Source organism: Lupinus angustifolius, chromosome LG07 (assembly GCF_001865875.1).
Source record: "Lupinus angustifolius cultivar Tanjil chromosome LG07, LupAngTanjil_v1.0, whole genome shotgun sequence".
NCBI lineage: Eukaryota > Viridiplantae > Streptophyta > Magnoliopsida > Fabales > Fabaceae > Lupinus > Lupinus angustifolius.
This window is the reverse complement of record NC_032015.1, coordinates 2029624-2056514: the sequence shown is the minus strand read 5'-3', so window position 1 is coordinate 2056514 and position 26891 is coordinate 2029624. Positions and strand designations below refer to the sequence as shown.

The 26891-nt window shown below is 33.8% G+C and overlaps 2 protein-coding genes and 2 long non-coding RNA genes across 10 annotated transcripts; 2 read left to right on the top strand and 2 right to left on the bottom strand.

Annotated features, from left to right (window-relative positions):
* On the top strand, positions 849–22952 carry LOC109351670. 2 transcript variants are annotated; one of them, XR_002108257.1, is made up of 4 exons: positions 849–1106; positions 1247–2273; positions 7590–7594; positions 22939–22952. XR_002108257.1 is itself a non-coding variant. In XM_019593211.1 (2 exons), exons 1-2 carry the CDS (start codon positions 1053–1055, stop codon positions 1958–1960), a joined length of 768 nt encoding a protein of 255 aa, XP_019448756.1. In that variant the 5' UTR covers positions 849–1052; the 3' UTR covers positions 1961–2606. The 2 variants fall into 2 exon arrangements, 1 of the variants encoding a protein (XP_019448756.1); XM_019593211.1 differs by lacking the exons at positions 7590–7594; positions 22939–22952 and having other exon boundaries at positions 1247–2606.
* Positions 5321–10510, bottom strand: LOC109351679. Of its 3 annotated transcripts, none has more exons than XR_002108261.1 (5): positions 8007–10510; positions 7572–7789; positions 7367–7442; positions 5945–6528; positions 5321–5672 (listed from the first exon to the last, which is right to left on the bottom strand). It is a non-coding gene; the product is annotated as an uncharacterized LOC109351679 (long non-coding RNA). The 3 variants fall into 3 exon arrangements; XR_002108262.1 differs by lacking the exon at positions 8007–10510 and having other exon boundaries at positions 5945–6012; positions 6161–6528; positions 7572–7800; XR_002108260.1 differs by lacking the exon at positions 8007–10510 and having other exon boundaries at positions 7572–7800.
* LOC109351682 lies at positions 14785–17920 on the bottom strand. Its single transcript, XR_002108265.1, has 2 exons — positions 16827–17920; positions 14785–16327 (listed from the first exon to the last, which is right to left on the bottom strand). It is a non-coding gene; the product is annotated as an uncharacterized LOC109351682 (long non-coding RNA).
* LOC109351672 lies at positions 21651–26505 on the top strand. 4 transcript variants are annotated; one of them, XM_019593221.1, is made up of 4 exons: positions 21651–21823; positions 23114–23178; positions 23979–24381; positions 24484–24876. In XM_019593221.1, the coding sequence occupies exons 2-4, from the start codon at positions 23158–23160 to the stop codon at positions 24696–24698; spliced, it is 639 nt and encodes a 212-aa protein (XP_019448766.1). In that variant the 5' UTR covers positions 21651–21823; positions 23114–23157; the 3' UTR covers positions 24699–24876. The 4 variants fall into 4 exon arrangements, with proteins under 4 accessions (XP_019448766.1, XP_019448765.1, XP_019448764.1 ...); XM_019593220.1 differs by lacking the exon at positions 21651–21823 and adding an exon at positions 26222–26505 and having other exon boundaries at positions 21958–23178; positions 24484–24620; XM_019593219.1 differs by lacking the exon at positions 21651–21823 and having other exon boundaries at positions 21958–23178; positions 24484–24620; positions 24711–24876.

Genomic DNA, 26891 nt, shown 5'->3' with positions numbered 1-26891 from the left:
ATACTATAATTGTTTCAGGGTTAGTTTGAGAGTTGAATTTTGGAGGGGAAAATAATGAAAATAGAAGGCATGGAGAATAAGAAAATTCACCTATGATACAATGTTTAACAAGTTATGACTCAAGTCCTTCTTATAATTTATCTTGTGTATACAAAAAAGAATTATTCTTGAAATAGAAAAAGAAATTGAAATGTAATTGTTTAATAAGTTAGGCTTGTATGTTACTAGCCGCGTCAAAATTTGGTAAATTAAGATTCAAAATTTATTTAATTAAATGGGTTAAAATATTGTTCCTTATAGCCAACATTATTGAATAGAAAAATCAAAGAAGAACTCCAAGGATGAAAGAAAATGGGATAATGAAGAAATGATAGGCCAGTGATTTATTTCAACGATAAACCAATTGTTTATTATAGCTATCAAACAAAAATTCTCTCGAAGTTCTAAGTAAGTAAAAAGAATCATACCTAATTGAGCTTATCGTAGTTTAAAATGATTACTGTAATTGAATTACTGGTAAACATCAATTTAGTTTAAAGATTAGTCATCTAATTACACATTTAACACTTCATACTAAACCACTTCAATTTTTCAACAAAAACAAATGACAAATGACACAATTAACAAAAGAGTAACTCATGCTACTTGTTTTTATCTCTCCCTTATATTTAGTGTTTGACACTATAGTGAAATATCTATTAATTCAATATATTATTTATCATTTATTTGTTTTATTATTTTTTTTTGAAGAGTGAGTAATATTAAATATGAATATTGAATGATACTACATCCAACTTTTTCGCCCAGAGTTTAAACACTTTTTTTTCTGTTTGATTATTTTCCAACCAGGGTTAGAAAGCAACCCACAAGGGACAACAGTGACTTGGACTAGTTCTTATAAAAGAGCTTCAACCATCTCCCAAAATCCCCCAAACCCTGTCTCCCCTCTATTTCTTACCCCATTTTCCTTTCTCTTATTTCTTTCTTTCTTTTAAAAAGCCAAAAACAAAATATTTCATACAACTTCAATTATCATTTTTGAGACAGTGAGCATGGACAATCAACGCAACCCTCTTCTAAGTTGGGCCTATTACTGTCAGGGAAAGGTAGCTACCTAGCTTACTTCATTTCACACTTCATCTCTTTCCATTCATTGCAGAAACTAATGCTACTTACTTGCATGTTTTAGGCATAAAAAATGGTGTAATAGGACTAATCATTCATCAATATTTGTATAACTTTGCAGTCAATGGAGGAGCTGAGGCAGACCCTGTTGTACACAACTGTGGAGCTTGAACAAACAAGAGCAACAGTGCAAGATGAGCTGAGAAAGAGAGATGATCAACTACTTAACATTAAGGAGCTTCTTAACAAAGTTATAAGAGAAAGAGATGAAGCACAAGAGAAATGCCAAAAGCTTCTCATGGAAAAGTTTGTTTTGCATCAAGCAGCTCCAGTGTCTGGAATATCAAGCATTGAAGATGACCCTAGAAGAGGGATTAACTCAAACAATGGTTTGTCATTATCAGATTGTGAAGAAAGCATTGTTTCTTCTCCAGTTATTGACCATTTATCTCAACCATCACATTTGCAGCAACCATTACCAGAAACAATGATGATTGAGTTAACACCTGACAAACCTTTACCAGAAAAAGGTAAGCTTTTGCAAGCAGTCATGAAAGCTGGGCCTCTCCTTCAAACCTTGCTCCTTGCAGGACCACTTCCTCAATGGAGGCACCCTCCACCACCACTTGAGTCCTTTGAGATTCCCCCTGTCACCATTCCTTCACCACCACCACCACAGCTTATACACCAAGATTCCTTTGTTAACAACAACACTAATGAAAACAGCATCACTCTTACTCCTACTAACTGTGGAAGAGTCAGAGGAAAAAGGGTTTTAAGTGAGGACTCTGGTCTTCCCTCAGAGAACAAGTACCAAAGGATTGTACTCCACTGACTAGTCACTACTACTGCTGCTGCTACTAAGTCAGATTTATTTTACCTACTTAGTTTTTTTTCCCACTTTATATATTTACAAGTCCATAGGTTTATTAAGGTTAGGACTGATCTGCCACCATATGTACAGAGTGGTTTGTTTTGTTCTAGAACATAAGTTATCCATCCAGGATTAACTCAGTGGCTGAAGTGAAGTATTTCACCTTGGCATTTTTCACTCTTCACATTCTTCTTTATTTAGTGTGAAGAGAAAAGGGTCATTGAAATTGTAATGCAACTAAGATGCTATAGTCTAGCAAGTGATATCTGTGTGTGTGAGTGCCTTTGGTGTGTGAGAAAGAGTAAGATTGATCTATATAAGATCACATCAACTATTAAGAGAAAAATGGTGATTGGGTTTGGAGTTGTTGGGGTTGGAGGATGCGTGTGGCCAAGCCAACAACCAAAGGAAGGCCTTTGAGCTATGCTTGTCGGGTTAGGAGGACCCCACAAATCAGAATCAGGATCTATTACTGGTGTGATGTATGATTATATTAAGCTTTTCTTAGGGAAGCTGTGATTATTCAAAGTCTAATCTTATGTTTTTTGAGACATCATTTTTTCTGTATTTTATTGTAATACTAATTCACTAAAGCCTCTTTTTTTGTATCTGCCCCCACTCAACCTGTTCATGATTCCATAAGAGCGCGGGAATATTTAGCAGATGATAGAGTTATTGACTAATGTATCTCAATCATATCTATCATGGTCGCTAAAATCAGACTCAACAAACAGAGGAAGCATGCTCAATTTTGGTATAAAAAGTTGAATTATACTGTGCCCAAAAAAAGAAAAAGGATATTTGTAACGTTAAACAATTGTTACTGCAACAAGTAGCTTCATCAGTGTGATTGTTAACTAACAAAACCTTTTCTGCTACCAAACCATTATTATTTTCTATCTTAACTTTGTACTTTTCAAGATTCTGTAGATGTAAAAATCACACTTTATACAGTGTTACACTACTCCAGATGAGCACATCTCCGTCCTACAATTTGAGTCACTCCATGTATTATCAATTGTAAGTGACAAAAAAATATTTAATTATTAAATTTTTAACTTCAATATATTTTTTTCAATACAAACTATGAGACAACGAATGTTATCTCAATAAACAAAAGTCATAGATTGGTAGTCTCTTGTTCAGAAAGGTAGAAGGAAAGATGCACAACTTTGCTCAAAAATAGCATGCACCCATAAATTTATTATAATTTTTCATAAATAAAAACATCAGCAGTAAACTTAAATTATTCTTATTTGACTTCCACACCTATTTGACACTTCTATATTAACCATATTGCAATTTTCTACCATACTAATTTACTACCTAGTATCTATCCTCCTTTGTGACCCCACTCATGCAACAAGAATGACAGTACATGATTCATATTGTTTGTATTAAGAAAAAACTCCAAACATTTTCTGGCATTTTGACCACAGGTATTTCCTGTCAACCTCTCTTGCAAGGTTAGCGCAAGGTATATGAAACAAATTGTTACTATCTAGCTGAAAGAAAAGACTTGTTGCTATCATCCAGCTAGCTATGCATCCTTGCCAGGGACGGCAACCCAACAAGTCCTACAAAACATGCTATGTTACAATCCTGAAACAGTAAATACAAACCAATAAGCCTAAATTGTTTTAAGCCTTCAGCCCAGGCCCATGATTAAAGAACAGAATAATAAAAATTCTAAGCTATTTCATGTTTTGCAAAGGGGAATCCAAGATTGGGTTCAGAGTGAAAACAGTTGAGGTGGGCTTAATCCTATGCCCCATTGTTCAAAACATTATGTAGATCTCCACCTAAGTGTCTACTTCACGACAACCATTGAACCCAAACCCTTTTTCTCTTTCAAGTTTCTCAGGCTTCTAGAAGACACGCCACCACTCCATGGTGGAAATAACATTTCACTCCATTGGCATTCATTAGACTTGGAAGGTTTGTTAAGGCAACATCTACAATTAATGTGTTTGATAACATTATCTAAGAGTTTTTTTTGTTGTTACTACCAAATATATACCATCATCCTTTAGGGCAAGGCATTAATCATTTTGGGTGTAGACTGTAGTATCACTATCAGGAGCAAAAAATTTGACATTTTTGATAAGGAATCATTTAACTTATTTGACCAAAAAATAAACTCAGATGACGTTTGGCAAAGATACATCCAAAATTGCCAACAAGTAGAACTGACAATGAACAGAACCAACTCGGTATTCATTTAAAATTCGATTCATTATTTAGCTCGATAAACTTGGTTCATGAATCAAATGAGCTGAATTTGAGCTAAAAATTGAGCATATCATCTTGATTTTACATAGAGAATTCATAATTCATACTACAATTGCAAGTATATGGGTCAGTCAAGCAAACTAGGGTCATATTCACATTGGAATTCATAGGCAACTATGATCAGGCATACCATCCATTTTCATATTATAATAACTGCACTTAACAGCTACACAGTCTTAACTATACCATATAATGTTTATAAATGAATAAAGAAGCATTTCTGGAAATCCAGACAAAAACCATACCATCTGCTTTCACACCATGAATATCATCATGCCCTATTTAGGGGCATCATGGCAGAATTATACCATCCCAAATGAAAATATGAATAAAAAATTCATAATGCAGTTGAATTAAAGAAATCAAAGGTTCAATTTTATTTTTCCAGCATCCTGATGTTACATTGTGAATCATATTTGTTGGTACTTTGTAGAACTTGAGAACAATCCAATTTGATTGGAAATATTTTGCTAATACCTGAGACCAATGAATATAGCAGTTTTACAAAATTTATGAGTCATATTTTTGCCTTGTATTTAAAAAACCTGTTCAAGGCAGAAGTGTAATGCCTTAGCTACTAGCAGTGATGTTGAACTTTACACTGACACTGAATCCATTTTAAACTCATGTTTTTACAGTACAGTCAAGCTTAAAGCTTTTGATGTTCTAAACAAAACTGAAAACAGAACTAACTTTAAAACTTCTCTAATTTAATAATGTAAAACAGCTTAAAAAGACAAGCTTATAGGTCAACTTGAAAATATTGTCAATGCACTAATAAGCAATGATCTACCCATTCTTAATAATTGTCTTGTGTAATACCTTTTATGTTTCTCCTCTGGCAGCTTATGCGATGGGAGCGAAAGAAATGTAAACCTAACAGCCTTCTATCTTGCACAAAATGCATGTTAAAGTTGGAGATATCTGGGCATGAAAATGGTAAAATTGGGGAAAGAAATGAATTTGAAGAAAAACAGTACTGTCATAGTGAAAGAAATGAATTTGAAGACAAAGCATGTGAAGAGTAAAGAAGAGGTTGAACACAATTACAAATTATCTTCTACGTTTGCTTGTTCTTCAAGAAATTAAAGTAACATTTGTTTTCATTTAGATTTCTCATGAAACCTGACACTTTATGAAAACTTATTATGCATACGTTTGTGACAGGGTTTTAAGTGCAGTCCACAATCAGAATAACAGCTGCAATATATTGCAGTAAACATATGTGGTTTGTCGAGTGAAAACAAGCTTCGACTAGGAACCTTACCCTACATGTTACCGTACAAATCCCAGAGTTGACATTTTGGGTAGAACTTTACCAAATCACTATCCTACACGGGCGGCCCAATGCACGAGAAGCGTAGATGTATGCAACCTTATCCTGCAAGTGTTGATTTACAAATTATAGACAACTAGAATTCATATTGCAAGGACTATGCAATTTTCGTAGTCCAAATCAAACTCTTGGATTAGTAAAGCCAGTTCATCGAGATCAACCATTCTTCAATAATCAAGATAGAGATTAGGAAAATCTCATTACCTACGCAAATGACAGAAATTGTTGCCACACCATACTTTTGGGGTTTTGGAACAGTCTTTGTAAGCTCAAAAAATACAAAGAAATCTGTAATTACATAACATGTAAATGCTCACCTATTTTACATATACTTCGAAATTCTTCATTATTGCCAAGCAAGCAAGGACAAAGGCACCATAGACTCCTACAAAACATCATGTCACTATCTCAGTTCAGACTGCTTTGAGCTAAAAGCTGAAAAAGTATCAGTAACTCAGTAAGATGATACTGTGAAAATCATTGTACACAAACTTACCTGCAAAAAAGATGATACCAATCCTAAAATATAATACCTCATTTTAGTTTTATTTAGGTTCAAACTGCAGCAACAACATCAAGAAGCTTCCAAGTGTTCCGTTTTGCATTTCTACTATAAACCTTAACCAAGCCATTTTACATGTAACGTATCTGTCTCAAGAAAGCTAATATTATACCATATAATAAGTGTCATAAGCAGTACATTTCTGATGGAAATTGACCATGAGATATCACCTGGGCACACTCTCCATCATTTTTATATTCACAGTTAAACTTCACATCCTGGAATTTATTTAGAACTTCAGAATAAGCCATTAAAACAAATAAACTCTTTGTACCATATTACAGGAGGCACTGTAAAATGTTCTTCCGTGTATACTGCAACTTGGCCTAAAATTGCAACCTGTAGCAAACAGAATAGATATTGAGGTTCATAGTGAGTTGTAGAAACAAGAATTGCTTTTTTATGATTCTTTTTCTTCTCTAGACTGTATTTTCTAGATTCCCGTACATGTTTAGAAATACGGGCAAACTAATAACAACATTCAGCACTCAATAGCAATTGTTCTCCAAGCCCAATAAATTCATTTTTCCTTCTCTTACAAGGTAGAGACTACACAGATAAACCTCCAGCAAACTCACCAAACAGAGAACAGTTAATTTAAAGGCCAAAACAGGAAAACAACACATCTTTTAGTAAATTAGCAAGATGTATGTAAGATAGGAAACAGTAACAAGTGAGAATCCTTCCCAAACACATAGCATGTTAAATTCAGATGAAGTTCCAACTATAATTGAGTATTAACAAAATGAGTTGAAAATGGTTCATTCTTTTATGGATAATATCTGAATAGAGAACACGATGGTTCATATTCGTTAATTCTATTTTTTTGGTATGTGTTTACTTTACTACTAGAGTACCATCATTAGAGAACACCATGAAACTATTCATCACAAAAGGGGTCACCTTTTTACTTTTGTCTATAACTATTTCCAATGTTGTAATGTAATTTAATAATTTCAAATTCTACCCCTATGCATCAGCAGATTGACTTAGATTGCATGCAAATCACAAGTAAAACAAATTACACGTAATGGACCAAAAACTCATGTAGAGTGTAGACAATACTAAACACTTGTTAATCCCTAAAACTAAAACAACAAACTAAAATGCTTGAGCGGGGGGAGTGAGAAGTACTATTAAGAATAACATTGGTAATAAGGTGGAAAGTTGTGAAAACCTTATGCATAATGTTTCTGCATCATAGATTGTGACGAACGGCTTGCTTGGGCAACAATGCCCAGGTCACCTTTTTCCTACCAAATAAAAGACAACAGATGACATTTTCTTGATCAAAATTCTAAATCTTGGAAACAATTTAAAAATATATGTAAGCGCAAGAATAGGATAGACCATTATGACATTATTCGGTCCATATAGCTTACCCACTAACTGATATTAAGGTTTGGTTGTTGTTGTTGTTTTGTTTTAGATGCAAGAACATCAAGAAAGAACCACCTTATATTGCTTCTTAATTTGAGCTTCACTCCTTCCACATGCCTCAGCGAGCGCCTTGATAATGGAAGCATCGCCAATTCCCATTTCAAGAAAGAACATGTCTTCTGCTGTAATGAACTAGAAGACAGGTTGAGAATACCACTACCTGAAAAGAACACAAACAAGGAACAAAGGTCTTAACACAAGGAAATAATGATTTGACACCACATGCAAAATAGTCAAGAAGTGATGTTAATAATCCAATAAAACAGAAAACAAGGTGCTTATTTATTAGAGTATATGTAGAGCGTGTATTAACAACAAATAGCATTAGACTAATCGGAGCATGTAAAAATCAGAGCAAACAGGAAGAGAAATGAAACCTGGAAAGCCACGAAGGATAATAATAAAATGATCATGACGGGAAGTGCGATGTGGATGGCGAAATAGTTGTGAAGCATAATGGGAGTCCATAAAAGTATACCAGAACTGTAGCATTTCAATTCTTAATTCTTTCCTATGATGATGTTCCATCTCTCTAACACACTCTATGTGTATGGTATGCCCGCAAGGTAAGTCACATACAATGATACAGATAAAGAGAGAATGAGCAAGCACCAAGTAGCATAATTGGAATCCTGTAATCCGGTCCCACTGAGTGTGTATACCCTCGTTGGAAAAATAGAATGGTTGTAATTCAGGATTGGGGTTAATACCCTGAGCCTCTAATCACAGCTCAATTCTTAAGATTCTCTTGTACCACTAGTTTTTTAAGGGACATATCTTTCTACCAGCGTCATAAAGCTGCTTCCCGTTCTGCTTGTCAAAACAAATCAGAAAGAAACAATGAGCAAAATGCTGAGGCTTAACTTTTGTAACTTGAATAAATTTTACTTGCTGAACTATTTCTTATATGCATCTTAGCTGTTGCTGCTCCCAAACTGCTTACAAAAAAATATTATGAAGGGTAGATATATACATTTACTAGAAGACAAGCAAGCACAAATAATATGAGATGAAGTTATAGATTATGATTTGTAACTGAAATCGGATGATGATTTGATATAATAGAAGGCATATACAAACTAGCAATCATTCATGACTTATGCTGCAGAACACTACAGAAAAATGTTTAGTCCTTCATAAGAAATTAAATCATGCAGACCAAGTTCCAAGAGTCCCATCCTTTCTATAACAGCATAGCATACATAAACCACAAAGTTATTGAAAGGTAAGAAGAGAACAAACTAAAGACTCATCATCAAAGAAGAACCCCACTCTAGTTGTCTGCAAAAATAAAAGACAATAGTAAGGGGAAAATTAGCTTCTAGAAATTGGAACATAAAACATAATACCCCTTGGAGCAAACAGAGTAAAAAGTCAGTAGACAAATATTTATTTTGACTCTGAAAAATACTAAATGGACCATGGTGCTACCTTGCACCTCTCTTAATTATACTATCTTCTCCTAATACCTGGAACAACAGAAGCAACCCAAGGAGCCCAGGAGGTACTGCAGGTACCAGATTATTGGTGTAAGCCAACCCACCAGCTTTACTTGATGGTGCAATGTTGAGTCATATAATAATTCAGGACATTAGTGAAAGAAGTTAACAAATCTCATCCCTCTAAATTTTGATTAAATTAGTTCCAAAGAACCCAAAACTAAGGCAACAAACGTGAAAAGAAGTACTCATTTTACAAATGAATCAAATTCAATCCTTTAAGAGATTATAACTAGCCCAATTAAAGGGCCAAACTATGCAACTCTAGATAGAGTGATCCACACAATATACATGCAAGTATTATAATATGGAGATCAGTATACACAATCACGTAAAGGATGCAGGGAAACACCTACACCATGCGAATCTCCAATATTTTCTGGTTATAGATAATGTGCATGATATGTGTTATCACTTACTTGAAAGCCTAAAATTATGTGGTAGATTGCATGCAAATCACCATTAAAACAAATTATATTAAAACGTGATAATTTAGCAGCAACGTGGTAGATTATTGCTTCCATTAAAGAATTAGAAGAGCAAGGAACCTAAGCTTAAATCAGCTTGGCCTTCTGAAGTGCAGTTCTTGGCAAAGCGAAAGTAACAATAGCATATCATCAATCCACATAATACCACTAAAAACAAAATAAAAATAAAAATCCACATAATATCACATCAATCTTAAGTTTCTAAACTAAAATCAACATCAACGATTGCTTAAAGGGCCGTGGAAAAGAATAAAGTGGAGAAAAATTATTTAAATACTAGTGCTATATGGGGTCCTAAGCTTTAGTTTTGGAGCTGAAACAGAGTCCCATGCCACAAACAATACTAATCCCTTGAGCTTTTGTTGCCTATTGATCACAATATAAAAAGAGCAGAACACACCAAGGAGACTCAATGATAAATATAAAAAGATAAAATAAATTAATCCCTAAAGAAATCATATCTGTAATCAAGATTCTTCCGGTTTCTTTGAAATCATGTCAAAAGCTAAAGAAAGGAGTTTGGTTTGAACTCGGAGGGTTTCTTTTTTCAGCAGTGGAACTAATTTCGTCAATTCAGCGATCTTCTGCTGTGAAGAATCAGAAGACACGTTGAGAATACTTGTTCGGCGGTTTAGGTTTCACGGAGTCCTTTGGCAGAGGAGAAGAATCGGGGATTATCATTTCTTGGAGTGAGGAGGTATTCTTTGCGGCGGAGAAGAGGACGTCGAAGGAGGAGGTATTCTTTGAAACATGTCGGAGAAGAAGAAAGTGGATGGATCTGTGAAGCGTAGGTAGTGAATCTGAGCGAAGTTAATCGAAGAAGATGGAATAGAAGAAGCGAGGGAGAGAGAGCAGTATGATAAGAATGGCGGGTACATCACTGATTTTCCCACTGACTACTTATGACTCTTCTTTAGTTGTCCCCTAATTCATATATTTATAACAAAACATGTCGGTTACCATCACACTTAGTTTAATCGTCTCTTAAATTTTTAAAGGACCGTTAACATTCTTATTTATAATAAACTAATTTGTTGGCATGTCTCCCTTTTCATTAAAGAAAAAGGTATAATATAGTACTAATGGATAGACCAGTTGGATTACAACCTATAAATATAGAAAATATTAAAATAAATATTAACAACTAATGCAATAATATATTCTTTTCCTACCACCATGTAAGTTATTTAAGCAACGGAAAAAGGAGAAAAAATATATATTATAAAACATAATTTAAATGGATTATTATTCATGACTGTTTATACTCAACCAATAGGAAGAAATTTTTATTTATTAAGAATTATTTCATAAACATAACATTAGATAATATATATGAATTAATAATATAAAATTATATTTTAACAAAATAATGTTTACATTCATGATTAACAATATCTATACTATATATAAAACCAAAACTTGAAATAACTTCCCTCATTTGTAATTTTTATTTCATATATTGCCCTTAATATTATTTAATTTTTACAAAAAAAAACTATATTCCTAAGCAACCACCACCAATACATTAATTAACCACATATCTTACCTTAAATTAAACATTATCATAAACACACAAAAAATATAATATAAAGTACATCGAACACAACAAATACATTTTAATTCAAAAAATGAAATATATAATCACACAATATTTACAGGCAGACACGAAGTGTTTGTACACACTGGTTACAATTAAATAAATAGGAAATACAGCATTATTAATATAACATTACAGCCATGATTACATGATATTACCACATATATAATATATATTATAATATTTATACACTGACATTGTAAAAATTTGTAAACAGTGAATATATCTTCTACTATTTATTTGTATCACTTTTTAAAGAGTCAACAATGACATATAATACAGTGACACTACATAAAACTTATAAATTGTTATGCATGCATTTTTCTCACATACATATATATATATTTAGGAATGAACTATGGGTCTGGTACCTCATTACCTAAGTTCAACCTATCCAATTGTCATATCGAAATTTTTAAACTAAACTACCTGTGAGCCCAAAAACATGGACTCCAATATGACCCAAATATTATTGAGGGACAAGTGCAAATTTAAGTACTATTTACCATCCCTAAATCCAACTCTTAATAAAAGTGGAATTATCACTAGCTTGTAAGATGATTCAATTCTTAAAACATAATATTAGATATTTAATTGTTTATTGGTAAGAAAATACTAGAGTGTTCATAGGTTAGTATCATGAATTTGAAAAGTGAATAGAAAAATTGTTAATACTTCAAAAGTGAAGTGAAATCCAGGGAATGGAAATACTTGTATTATAATCAGAGTGCATCCACCACAAATTTACTTAAGAGATATATATTGACTAAAATATTACAGTCTTAATGTATATTTTAATAGTCTTGCATCGGTAGTTTCTCAATTATGCTATGTCTTTTTTCACTCACATGTCTTACAACTTTTTTCATTTGTTGCTTCCCAGAGCTTTGCAGTGTACTTGCTTAGTTTAGGAAAAGAGAGGGAATAGAGAAATATGTGCTTTGCTTACATAAAAAGAAAAGCATATAGTGTAGTGTCATTGTATTTGTAACCCCTTTTAAATTTTTTAGAATAATGATATGTTGTCCTAAAACAATGTACTATTCTATGTGTTGTTGTTTGTTATTAATCAGAAAAATAATTTAATTCTTAAAATTTTAATTTAAATACATTTTCAACTAATCATAGTTAGTGACACACTTTATAGAATAACAAATGTTCCAAGATTATTAAACAAATGAAATAAAAACAAGAGATTAGAAAAGGAAAAGGAAGTTAGAAAACGCAAAGTTACAAAGTTAGAAGACTTCTCTTCTTTTTCGTCTTATTAACATTCCATTTTAATCCATTCTCATTTCGTGTTCTTCATCTTTTTTATTTTCTGGTTTTGATCTGTAGCATTTATTATCAACGGGGCTACAACATTATTCTGCACCCGTATGTGACATTTCCAGGTATTCTACTCTTTCGTTTTCTGCCTTCTTTGATTTTCTGCATTTATGAATCTATGTTTCTTCATGACATATCTTAATCTTCTTAAGGATGATTTTTATGTATAGATTGACAAAATTGACACTCCATTCATCTCAAAAGCACACCCATTTATGTAATGTAATTTCTCTATAACAACTCATTACTCATACACATTATTTAAAATTCTCATTTAATATTATTTATTATTTGTCAGTCTTAATATCTTATAAATACTAAATGTTTCATAAAAAATAGTATATATCTTATAAAAAGAATAATCAGTTTTTTTTAAGCAGTGATAGAGAAAATAAAATTAGATGGTGAATATAAAAAATATATAGAATAAAATCGTATAAGGTGTATTGGGCCGGGGCCCATGTTAGGCGTAATCTTTACGTCATATCCACGCTCACTTTACTATATATATGTTGTTGTAACTGCGTGAGTTGTAGTGTAACTCACGGTTTAGATGATTACAATAAGAAAGAGAGAAAGAGAGAAAGAGAGTAAGAGTAATACACTGTGAGAGTAGAGAGAGAGAGGTTAAGCAATTCGAAACCCTAGAATCTCGAGGCAATTTCTCCGGCTGTGTCACGTTTGGTTCATCGGTTACGTTGTACAAAATTTCTCTGGTTCTTGTTTTTTCCCACAATGTTTGAAACATGAATAGATATAGAATTTGATTTGATGAATTTTGAGGCATACTCGGACCATTTCTCACTGCTACCTATTTCTCAGTTCTCTTTCTTTCTTGATTTGAAAGAGCTAACACACTCTGATGAGTCTGATCTAAAATCCGAAAAATGTTATGAGCCAATTTGGTTGGTTGTGGGTTGTGCCTATAATGGAATGTCATTCTCAATTATTGAAGAATATCCATTCAGATTGTGGGTAAACGATCTTGGTTGAATAGCGAGAGAAACAAAATATGATTTCCTTGCTGTACAATTCGAAGCCCTAGAATCTCGAGGCGATATCTTAGGTTGTGTCACTTTTGGTACATGGGTTACATGTTGTACAAAATTTCTTCGGTTCTTGTTTTTTCCTCAATGTTTGAAACATAAAAAGATATAGAATTTGATGAATTTGAGGCATATTCCGACCATTTGTACGTGCTTTGAATTTCTCAGTTCTTGTTCTTTCTAGATTTTTAATCTTATTTGGCAGAGCTAACACACTCTGATCCAGAATCCTGAAAATGTTATGAGCCAATTTCTTTGGTTGTGGGTTGTGACTTGTGTCTGTAATAGAACATCATTCTCAAATCTCAATTATTCAAAAATGCTCATTCTTGGTGGATTGTGATTGTGGTTAATAAATCTTGGTGGAATTGGAGAGTGGGAAAAGGAGACTATGGATTCCTTGTTGTGCTTTCCGTGCCATAACTCTCTCGGTATCTTATGATTCTTTATTTTAGTCCCTCTTGGTGTTGATGAAACATGATTTCTGAGATGGTCTAAAAAGCTATCCAATCAGTAATATTAATATAAAAACATTCATAATTTGGTGGATGTGGATTTGATAAGTTCCCCTTGTCCCCTGGATGTTGGGATAGATATCTAAAACTTTCTTAATTATGCAAATGATGTTGGAATAACGAATTCTAAGTTTGAAGGGCAAAATCTTGGCTAAACTGGAGAAACATTTTGATGGAATTTCTGGTTGACTACTATCGGTGTTTGACTCTGTAAAATATCTGCTGAAATGTTTGAAATAGGAAAAGTAGTTTTAACATGAACATAAAGGAGATTGCTTAAAAGAGTATCTGGAAAGAGTACGATGGGTTGGAAATGACTGATACAAGAAGTGCCAAAAGTAATGAGTTCAAGTGTTGGATATATTCTAATAATAATATTACTTGTTTTGTTCATATCAGACCCTTTCTTAGCCCAACAATCAATATAATATGATGTCGTTTTAAGGGGAAAAAACAAAGTAATTTATGAGAGAATATATATAATACCCCCCAGCACATATTTATAAAGGGGTTGCCTTTGATGGTTTAATTTTTGTGTGCCAGTGATCAGTTAATTGGATTTGAATAAATTGAATGTGCGGAAGTTCGAGCACCTGATGCACCTGGAGGGCAACAAGGTATATTGCTTTTATTAGTCCTGTAGTAATGGTGGTAATTTCATTCATTTATTTATTTTCTTTATGAATGAACAATTTTCTATTGGAGCATTAAGTCTGCCCTGTGACTGTATTTGCTGCTTGTAAACATATCTAAATGGCTGATGCCTGATGGCAGATCTTTGTGGAGAGTTAATAGGGGTAATATCATGCTTCTGTTATTTATGTACTTTTCATATTTTATTACCAATAAGGGGACAAAATGATAACATAATTGTGAATCCTTTTGGTGTGGGTTGTGGAGGGCATTGGAATTGATAACAAATTTTATCGGTTCTTTCTTTTTCGACAACGGTTGAAACTTGAATATATGTATTTCTCAGTTCTCCTTTTTTTAGATTTTCAATCTTATTTGACAAAGCTAACACTCTCTTATGGAACAACATTCTCAATTATTGAAAAAATTTCATTATTGGTGAACATGCATTCAGATTGTTCTGCTACATTGGTTAATGATGACAATGGCAACTGGGTTGTTGATGCTGACCCTTCAAGGATTGTTGTGGGTACTGGAGAGTCATGTTCCAAAAGGATAAAGTAACTGGTGTAAGCAAAATGATAGGGACTCAACACTTGAATTAATATGAAATAAGAGTTTCTATCCATTCCACACATGAGCCTTTTGGTGTGTTCTATTGCCTTTATTAGGTTTGTCTTTCATGTAGTTTTTATCCCTTAGAAAAAAATCTCTGCTATGTAAGTATATGTATAAATATACTTAATAAGTCTGGGTTTTGTTGTTATATTGTTACCATCCCAAAATGTGTTTTCTTCTGGTTAGTTTGAATATGACATATTTTTATCGACAACTTAGCTTTATCCCGCCAGATTGAGGTCTTTTTCAATCAAAAGCGCAATTTCAGTAGAACTACTAGAGTGAGGTCTTTTTCGAAGGTTTCTCTTGATTTTTCTTTGATCCAGTCAGCACCCTTTTTCAATTGAGCCATCTTCCATAGTTCCATTTGATCCTCTTTTTAAATGCTTGGTTGTCATTGTGGTTGGTTTTGGGTAGTGTTGCATATTTGTATTGATGTTTCATAAAGGCAAGAGAAAGGGTTAAAGAATGGATAGATAATGAAAAGTTTATGTGAGTGCATGTAAAAGTTGGGGTTTTCATTATCTACTGAATGATGGAGCTCAACGTTTCACCGAGTTTGATGATTATTTTGTCACATGGTATGTAGTTGAAACTATGACCTTGCTGTTATATTCATTTACTTATTTTGATAAGAATTAATCTGGCTGTTATAACCATCTAAGGTTCTATTTCTCAGTAGTCAGTATTGATTGTATTCCTTATGGGGGATTGTGCCCTATCGATAATTTTCATACCACTAATAAGATGATTTGCTTACAAAATTTATGTCTGGATTTAAAGTAATGCTGCAATCTAAAAAGAAAAAAAAACCTTTCCTGCACATATAGGATAGACTTATTTTTAAAGCTTCTAATGTGTTTGGGATGGTATTTTTAGGCCGACCTCTTTATCGGATGTATAGAGGAATCAGAAGAATTGATCAATAATTTTTATCAGCTTTCTTCAAAATCTAAAGATGAGAAGTTATCCACTGGAAACAAGGAATGGTTTCCATTGTTATTGACTTTCAACTTATAATGACCATTCCTGAATTATTAATGAGGTTGAATTATTGTAGCATTTGAAGTTTCTTATACCCTCCTGAAACCATTACAGGAAAGTGTGGAGATCCAGTAGGTAACATCCTTTAATTCTTGACTACATTAAGTTGCTTGTGTTTTTAACATTTTTCTTTGAAATCAAGAACTCCTTTGAGGCAAGGGGGTTTCTGGGATAATAAGTTGCCAACTTTAATAAGTTGCTGGATTACAATAATTATTGGTGGTTAGTGATTTTTTTACCAAAATATTTGTCATTGTTATAACAATATAGAAGTATCTTGTTTTTATGCCTCACACCATTGTTTTACATTACAAGGTTGCTACTCCTTAATATTGTTAGAAATAAATTAGAGTGGAAGTGGTTATTTACTAATCCACAAATGTAACATTAAGAGCCGTTGTATGAAAAGCTATACATTATCTAGGCACTGGAAACAAGGAATGTTGGTGGTCTCCATTGTTATTGAGTTTCAACATATAATGACCAATCACATTTCAATGAGGTTGACAAATAGCATGAAATATTGTAGCATTTGAAGTTCCTTTTACCTCCTGAAACCATTACAAGAAAGTCTTGGAGATCCACTAACATCCCTTAATTCTTGACTACTTCAAAGTGCTTGTGTTTTTAACATTTTTATTTGAAATCCAGAAATCCTCTGAGGCAACCATTCTCAAGTGTTAATGAAGCAACCTTGAGAAGCCACCTACTACTTTTGTGTGACATATTGAAAATTTTATTTTCTCTTAATACTTCCACTTCACTTTCAAGAGGTATCCACCATGCTTCACTGCTACAAAGTGAGGTGGTTTGCAGGGCTGCTTCCCCAACCCGCCTTTTGCCTCGGGTTGATACTGATTGGTAATTTATTCAATGTGAATTGCATCTCTTGCTCAGTTGTTTGTTTGATCAAATGTGTTGAGACCTCAAAGTAGCTATGATTAAGTATTGTGATGTTCCATATTTTACTGTAGCCAGGGATAACAAAGCTTTGTGATGTTCTTCGTCTCCTTCTATGCAGTTTGTTTTCTCTTTCTTGAAGTTTTACTTATTGTTAGTTTTTTTCTACTCTTGTCCTTTATCATTGACAAGAGCCAATTTTTAGACTAGATTATTTTGGTATTGATGAAACATGACTTTTGAGATTGTATAAAAACTAGGCAGTTACTACTATTAATGTAAAAAGCCTTCATCATTTGGTCGACTTGATAAGTTCCCCTTGTGCTCTGGATGTTGGGATAGGTAACTAAACCTCTCTTAATTTTGCAGATGTTTTTGAAATTTGTGATTTTAGTTTATGTTGGAATGACGGGGTCTAAGGTTGAAGGGCAAGATTTGGCTAATTTGAAGAAACATTTTGATAGAATTTCTGATTGTGACTGCCTTTTGTGTTTGGCATTGTTTAAAATGTTTGTACGGATGTTTGAAATCAGAAAAGTAGTTTTAACATGAACAAGAAGGAGATTGCTTAAAAGAGTTACTGGAAACAGGGTAATGTGTAGGAAATGGAAGATACAAGCTGGGTCAAAAGTAATTAGATCAATTAATTCTGTATCTACTCTAATAATTATATTACTTGTTTTATTCTTATCAGGCCCTTTCTTAGAACAAACAATGAATATATTATAAAGTTGCGATACTCAGCTGCACATATTTATGAAGGGGTTTGTTTTGACGGTTTAGTTTTTTTGGAGAGTGTTTTTTTGTCACTGATCTATTAATCTTGTTGGTTTGATTCACTCTGAATGTGCAGAAGTTCGAGCATCTGGTGCAGCTGGAGTACAACAAGGTATATTGTTTTTATAGTCCTGACTGCATATAATATGAAAAACCTAATCTCACTTCAGTTCCTTTCCAATTATGCTGACAGTAGGTAATGGTGGTAATTTCACACAATGTATTTTTTCTTCTTTTTGACTGAACTAGTTTTGACTGAAGCATTAAGCCTGTCCGTGACTGTATTTGCTGCTTGTAAACAGATCCAAATGGCTGATGATCTTTGTGGAGAGTTCACAGGGATAAAATCGTGCTTCTATTATTTATGTATTTCTCATATTTTATCCCCTCCGAATTGTGGATCTTTGTGGAGAGAGTTAACAGTAATATGACATTCACCAGCAACAGTATGATCATAAACCTAGCTCTAATACTAATATCGTAGTCACAATTGCACAGTCTTCTTCACCTTTACTGTATCAGAATGCTTTGCAAGACATATTCAAGTCTTCTTCTATCAGTGCTCACACCTCTGAAATGACTTCATTTCAAGAAAATCAAGGCATTTTGGGAGGGAATGCTAGTGAGTCTGTACTTTATCATCCAAGCTATGCAAATCAAGCAAATATGTGGACTAATCAAAATAGTTTCAATGACAAGATGATCAATGGATAACAACAACTACAACACACTGGGAATGTGTTCAGTGATTCTAGTAATCCTCAAGGATTGTCGTTGTCACTCTCATCAAATTCACAATCTAACCCTTCTTGTTCTCAGTTTGAATTCATCCCTCAGTCACGAAGTGGCGTTTCAAAGCATGTTAAATCATTTCAAAAATCTATACCAATGGGAATACCCTCAAATATTACTTTCATGAAAATATTGGTCCTCCTGGCCCTTTCACTGGATATGCTACCATTCTGAAGTGTTCAAGGTTCTTGAAGCCTTGCCTAGAGCTTTTAGATCAATTTTGCTCACGATGTTGAGAACTCAGTGCTTCTATTTCTGCTGACGTTGATGAAAGTTGTGTTGCTGAAAAACGTGGCATTTCGATGCTTCATCCTCTATCTTGTTCTATAATTCAAACGAAGATACTGCTGCTGATGATAGAGCCTTGAGTAGCTTCTGTATTTCTTCTTGGACGGAGTGCCATATGAATAAGGCAAATCATGCAAGAGGAGGTTGGTTTTCATAAACCTTTTAACGCGGTTTATGATTTTAGTTTTATGTGTCTTATATGTTTTGGCATGATGATTAGTCTATCTGTCAGGAAATTACTGTTGTAACATGATAAAAAAGGCTAGGTACTTTAACACTACTGTGTGCAACAAGTAGCCATTGGTTTGGTGTCAGTGTACCATGGATGCTCTTCTTTACCAAGATACAATTTGGTTTGACATCTAGAGAATATGGGGAACACCAAGTTGCATCCTTACCTGTACATTTTGAATTAGTCGGTCACTTTCAAAGTGCTTCGAATTTCCTCTCTGGCTCTGTGACCCGAATAGTATGAAATCACGAGTATTCTGTTTTACAGAAAAAAGGTGGTAATGATTAAGTTGTGGTTTTCTTTTGCTGTTCAATTTTCTTTTCAGGTACCCCATGGAAACTGATAAACATGTTGGCTTCTCAAACAGGGTTCTCATGAAACCAGGTTGGGGTCTACTCCTTTTGATTTCATGATCATGCCTATACTCTTTCTGTTTGCTTGATTGAATTTGTATGTGACATTCTCTCGTGGTGACTTCTAAGTGGGTGCAGTCCACATGATACTTGAGCTGTTTTTTTCTTTTGGGTAAAAGGTTGCTTGTGTTTTCACTTGTGGCAATTAAGAACAGAAATGTGGGAAGGCATCCTTATTTAGCAGGAATATACAGAACTGATAGTTTGCCTAATCAAGAAAGTGATAGTTTATTTACCTTTAAACTGTGTACATTCCACTTTTTCCAAAAGTTCAATAATTTGATTGTTCATAACTCTCTAGAAAAAGTTTGAAGAAATGCCCAACCTGATAGCTGCCAACTTGCATAAGTTATGATTTATGGAAATGATTTGCATTGGTCCATAATAAGGTTACAAGGAGGTAGGAGATCAACAAATAATGCAAATGGTGGTTTGATCCTTTGAATCAGACACTGGACTTAGTTCTCCTTGGCTCTCAAATCAGTATCCAAACATTTAAGATGTCTTAAAAATGCTATCTCAAACCAGGTCAAGCTTTTATATGAAGTATTGGGATTGGATTCATCTATACCAACTACTAGTAGTGGTAAATTTAACACTAACATTGCAAGACTAAGATGCATGACCAAAGCTCTGAAAAGAAAAAGTCTGGTGGAAGTAACATGGACATTGTTGAACCACAACAACACATGTGGAGGCCACAGAGAGGCTTACCGGATCGCACAGTGGCCATACTTTCATTGACATTAAGTTAAGAACTCACGCTTATACAGGGATGGCAAAAAATCCGACCAATCGGTACCCGTGGAAATACCCACAACGGGTATCGACAATAATAATTTATGGGCGGGAGCGGGTTTTGTGATACCCGCCCCGAGTACCGCAAATTTATGTATTAAGTTTTTAGTTAAATTTTTATATATATTTATTATTATTTTAAGATTATATATCATATATTTTATTATTATTTCATAATAAATTACACATATTTGATTATGATTATAAATTTATCATATTGTTCATGTAACAATTATTTTTACATATTGATTATTACAAATTACACAAATATATAATTAAAATTAAAAATCTGTTGGGTACCCGCAAATATTACGGATTTGAGCACGGGAAAGCACTACCCAACGCCTTACTTGTTATAATAGTGTTCTAATGGGTGAGTATCATAAAGTAGAAGATTGTGAAGTTTATTTTAGAAAAATTGGTGGTTCCTTGATAAAATAGCAAAATTACTTATTCGGAAGTATGAAAAATGGCAAATTAAAATGTGAATTTCATTTAAGAATAAAGTGTGGAAATGGGGTATGAGAGTTCTTAAGTTGTATGCTTAAAATCAATGAAGGATATAAACTTTAATTGCTATTAGTTTTGGACTAAACCATTATGCAATTTCTATATAGAAAATACAATGTTTTAAACAAATTTGTTATCCCACTTTCATGGTTATGATAGAAAAGTTTGTTTTATCTTACTGTAATCCAGAATTTGATGAGCTGGTAGGATTAGCACATGGACAGTGTGGAGCAAAAGCAGCTCATGTTGATTTAAGAATTAGATATGCAAATAATGAAGTTGTACAAGTATATATATGCATGATTACTTGCAAATGATAAAATTTAACAATATATTTATACAAGGATTAATTTTATCAAATGATAAAATTTAAGGAGTAATAATTAGGAAGAAACAAAATTCATGATGCCTACTTGCAAAAAAACATAAAGTTTAAATGGGTTTATGCACTTTTCCCCATAGTGGGCCTTATGAAATAATAACCCAGACCTTCAAATTATTACATAATACATGTGATGCGTTAATATTGGGGAAAAAACAATTTCTAGGAAGATGAGTTGTAACGCAGAATGAGAAGCAAAGATGTCATGACAAGAGTGAAGGAGATTTGATGAGAAAGGAATCGCCATCATATATATTGTAGTCAGAATTAACTCTCCAAAATTTTCGAAGAAGATAAGCTAAAACAACAAATCAACAATGGAGTGATGAAAAGGTAATGCAATTCAGGTATCATCTTTCTCTATGGTTTAGACTAAAACCATATGAAGCTTTGGGCCGGCCCATTTGCGCGTGACCTTTACGCTAAATTAACTGCTTTATATATTGTTGTTGTAGTTAACGGTTTCGACAGTAATAGTAATGCTAAGAGTGAGAGTAAGAGACAGAGTGAGAGTAGAGAGAGAGAGAATAAAGTTGAATCTCTTCCTTCAACACGATTGAGGCAATTCAATTTCTTCCCTAAGTAGAGAGATTTTCAATTTAGTCCTTATCAAGATGATTCAATTTAGCCACAAAAACAACATAAGAAAGAACGACCAACAAAGAAAAACAAGAACTGCCACCATAACAACATAAGAAAAACAACAAAACCAAACAAAGAAACTAAACCTACCTACCAAAGCTGAAATTGTGGGTAAATGTTATGAGCCAATTTCTTGGATAGTGGATTGTGCCCGTAAGGAAATATCTAGAAGGGAGCAGACAACACGACAAGTCTAGAAGGGATCCAATTTCTTTTTCTCTTTGAATATTATATTTTCATTTGTAATTACAATTTATTTAAGGTGATTATAAGATTTACACATTGCCCAAAATAGATTTGGATGTATATATCAACAACATTTTCAGTTTAGTCTAATCTTTACTCGGCAGCCTGAACATGCACTTCTAATCTTGTGATTCAGACCTGTTATAAATTATAGTCTGAGATTATTATTAAAGAAGAACAACTATGATTTAACTATGCTTCTATTTTTGTTCAGGATCCTCAATAAGCTTTTATGTCCTCAATTTGACCTGAAATAAAATAAAGGCAGTGAAATAAAAATAAGTATCCATTAAAGTTTCACTTTGTGGGTTACATGTGTTTTTCTTGCTTTTTACAATGGTTGAAAGTTGAATACATATAGAATTTGATGAAATTCAGACATACTCAGGCCATTTGTAACTTGTAAGTGCTACATATTTCTGAGTTCTCTTTCTTTCTAGATTTTCAATCTTATTGGATAGAGCTAACACACTCTAATGGAATAACATTCTCAATTATTCAAGAACTTCATTCTTGGTGGATTAAAATTGTGGGTAAACGGTTTTGGTAGAAATAGAGAGTGAGAGAAAGAGAATATGATTTCCTTGTGTCGTTTTCCGATCTTATATTAGTGTCACAACTCCCTCTGCATTTTTTTGGAGCAATGTAGTAATTTTGCCTATTATGTTTCTTTGTTTAGCCTTCTTGCTGCTCTTGCTTACCACATGGGGTGTTTTCTATGTTTGACATATGCAGAATCATTTCTGATTTTAGTTAATCCAGACACAAGCTTATACAAAATGCTGATAATTGGGTGTGAGGTATGCTAATAATTTTCTGTATACTCTGACTGTTAGTATTATCAACTTAATTATTATTTCTAATTTCGTGATTGTTAGATTGCTTAAAAGAGTTAATGGAAAGAGGGTAATATGTTGGAAATAGAATATACAAGTTGGGTAAAAAGTAATTAAATCAATTAGTTCTGTATCTACTCTAATAATTATATTACTTATTTTATTCTTATCAGGCTCTTTCTTAGAACAAATAATCAATATATAATATAAAGTCGCGATACTCAGCTGCACAGATTTATGAATGGGTTTGTTTTGACGATTTAGTTTTTTTTGGAGTGTGTTTTTTGCCACTGATCAATTAATTTTGTTCGATTTGATTAACACTGAATGTGCGGAAGTTCGAGCATCTTATGCACCTGGAATGTATATTGCTTTTAATAGTCATGACTACTTACATATAATATGAAAAACCTAAGCTCACTTCAGTTCCTTTCCAATTATGCTGACAGTAGGTAATGGTGGTAATTTCATGCCTTGAATTTTTTCTTCTTTTTGACTGAACAAGTTTCTACTGAAGCATTAAGCCTGCATGTGACTGTATTTGCTGCTTGTAAACATATCTAAATGGCTGATGCCATTAAGATCTTTGTGGAGAGTTCACAGGGATATATTGTGCTTTTATTATTTATGTACTTTTCATATTTTATCCCCTCAGTAATGTGGATATTTGTGGAGAGTTAACAATAATATGTCTACTCACTCACCAGCAACACTATGATCATAAGCCTAGCTGTAATACTAATATCATAGTCACAAATGCACAGTCTTCTTCGCCTTCACTGTATCAGAATGTTTTGCAAGACATATTCAAGTCTTCTTCTATCAGTGCTCACGCCTCAGAATTGGCTTCACTTCAAGAAAGTCGTGGCATTTTGGGAAGGAATGCCAGTGAGTCTGTACTTTATCATCCAAGCTATGGAAATCAAGCAAATATGTGGACTAATCAAAATAGTTTCAATGACAAGATGGTCAATGGACAACAAAATGTGTTTAGTGATTCTAGTAATCCTCAAGGGTCGTCATTATCACTCTCATCAAATTCACAATCTAACCACCCTTCTTGTTCCCAGTTTGAATTCGAGCCTCAATCACCAAGTGGCATTTTACAGCATGTGAAATCATTTCAAGACTCTATACCTATGAGAATACCATTCTCAAGTGTTCAAGGTTCTTGAAGCCTTGCCTAGAGCTTTTAGATCAATTTTGCTCACGATGTCGAGGACTCAGTGCTTCTACTTCTGCTGATGTTAATGAAACATGGCATTTCAGGTACTTCATCATCTACCTTGTTCTATAATTCGAAGGAAGATATTGCTGTTGATGGCGGAGACTTGAGTAGCTTCTACATTTCTTCTCGGCCGGAGTGCCAAATGAATAAGGCAAATATACTGTTCATGCAAGAGGAGGTTGGTTTTCTTCAACCTTTTAACTTGTTTTATGATTTTACTTTTATGTGTCTTGTATGTTTTTGGCATGATGATTAGTGTATCTGTCAGGAAATTACTGTTTGTAGCGTGATGAAAAAGGCCAGGTACTTTAACACTACCGTATGCAACAAGTAGTCGTTCAGTGTACTATGGATGCTCTTCTTTGCCAATATACATTTTGGTTTGACATCTAGAGAATGTGGGAACACCAAATTGCATCATTACCTATACATTTTGAATTAGTGAGTCACTTCCAATGTGCTTCCAATTTTCTAGCTTAGGCATTTTGATGTAACATTATGGTATTGTTGTTGTATGTTTTTTTTATTATATTGGTATGGTTATGGTTCTCATCTCATTTGAAAAATAAAGAGCAAATGGATTAATATATCGTCACATGGTATGACTTATGAATTGTTGGTAATGCTATTATTCTCTACCATTTGAGTTGTTGGTAAATGGTAAAGTGGTAATGCTATGATCCATTTTCATTACCTAGTGCCGCTATTGTAGAAAGCATTAACTAACCAGGTTACACATCTGAGCAAAAATTAGTTTTTCCAATGCAGCCAAATGAGCCAATGCTAATCTTGTATTGTCGGCTGAGTGAGTACCTTGAAATTTGCCACCAGGTTGTCCTTCATAGAGTTTATCTCCCTTTCCTTAGATTGTGTTGAAACTCCAATACCCGACTAGATGGTAGTCTTGTGCAACACAGGTCACAACACCTTTTTTTATCTCTAAGGGATGATTTGATATTTTGAATTCTTCAAAAAAAAAAACCCAAATAGATCGACAGAATACACTTTTAATTGTTTATCCTATACCCTCTTGGCTAGGTTAGGAGAACCTTAAAAAATTCACAGTTAAAAGGGTGAAAGATTTGAGTAAATAGGGAGAAATTAATAGGAGTTGATAACATTATTTAAAGCAAAGTCTATTAAAATTAATGCATTGCATTGAATTGTTTTTTTTGGTACCTGGCTAACAGAAACAAATGGGATAACATACAATCAACCTCAGAGAAGAATGTGTTCATTGTTTGCTTTCCACACTGTCCATTAATTTCAAACCCTCCACACTGTCCATTGGTTGATGTTGCGGAAGTATTTTTGTGGGTCATGGCTGTTGGAACCATTTTATGTGTAATGGTTCTATGACTTGCACCTAATAATAAAAAAGTAATCTTCTACTACAGAACATTAGAAACACTACTTAAAACAAGAGATTTGTTATACCTCAATGGAAGGCATGGTGACAGAGATGTGAAGGTCCTTTCCCTTATTCACAGCTTCAGTCATGGTAATACAGTGAGAACTCTCCACATTCTGAGCAGGATCCTGACCGGTGGCTATGTAGATGGCAGAGACAATATTGCTAGCATGAGCGTTGAAACCACCTAGAGAACCAGCTATGGCTGATCCAGTAAGGTTTTTAAGCATGTTAAGCTCGACTAGGGCCTCCACAGTAGACAGATATAAAATAAAACACAGTTCTGTGCATAGTTTTTGTATACATTTTGGTGGTTGAATTGGAAGCTTTTGTCAACTAGTTTATCATCATCTGGCTGAATTTTGCAGGTATGGTGACTGGTGTATCACCATTTGAATATGCACTCGGAGAATCTGGTGGAAGCCTACAACTTGCCCAAATGCTCAGGTCAAATGGCCAGCGGGACCTAAGCCTCCATATCCAGAAGCTCTTCATCATTTTGTGACATGGATGCTTCAGCTCCAACCTACTATGCGGCCTCGAATAGATGATATCATTATCCATGCTGGCAAGTTGATTGCAAAATCCTCCCCTTGAGTTACTATGGAAGGGAACCTTGGAGGCATGGTTAGCCATTCATGTTTCAGCTGTTACATCATGAAATTTTAACCAAAATGATGCCTTTCCTTTTTTGTATATTGGAGGTGCTAGCACCAAGCCACCACTTCAGTAGGGGAAGGGGATAAGTGGCCTAGTGAAGGTTTGAAACTCTTGACTATCATTTGCCTGGTTTTTACACAAAGGGATAATGGCAGTTGAGTTGCTAGCTCATTTGGTAATGAAAATGCCCCTTAAATCCTGAGTTCAATCGCCTTTATTCTATTCCAGGTATAATGAGAACTAAGGTGGTAGAATAATCAATCTGGCCTATCTTAGGGAAGACAAAGGAAGATGTAAAAATAACGCCTTCAATTAATAATTCATCAAAATGTGGTTTGTTTTGCAAGGTTTCTTAACTCTTATAAATGCATGGTAGAA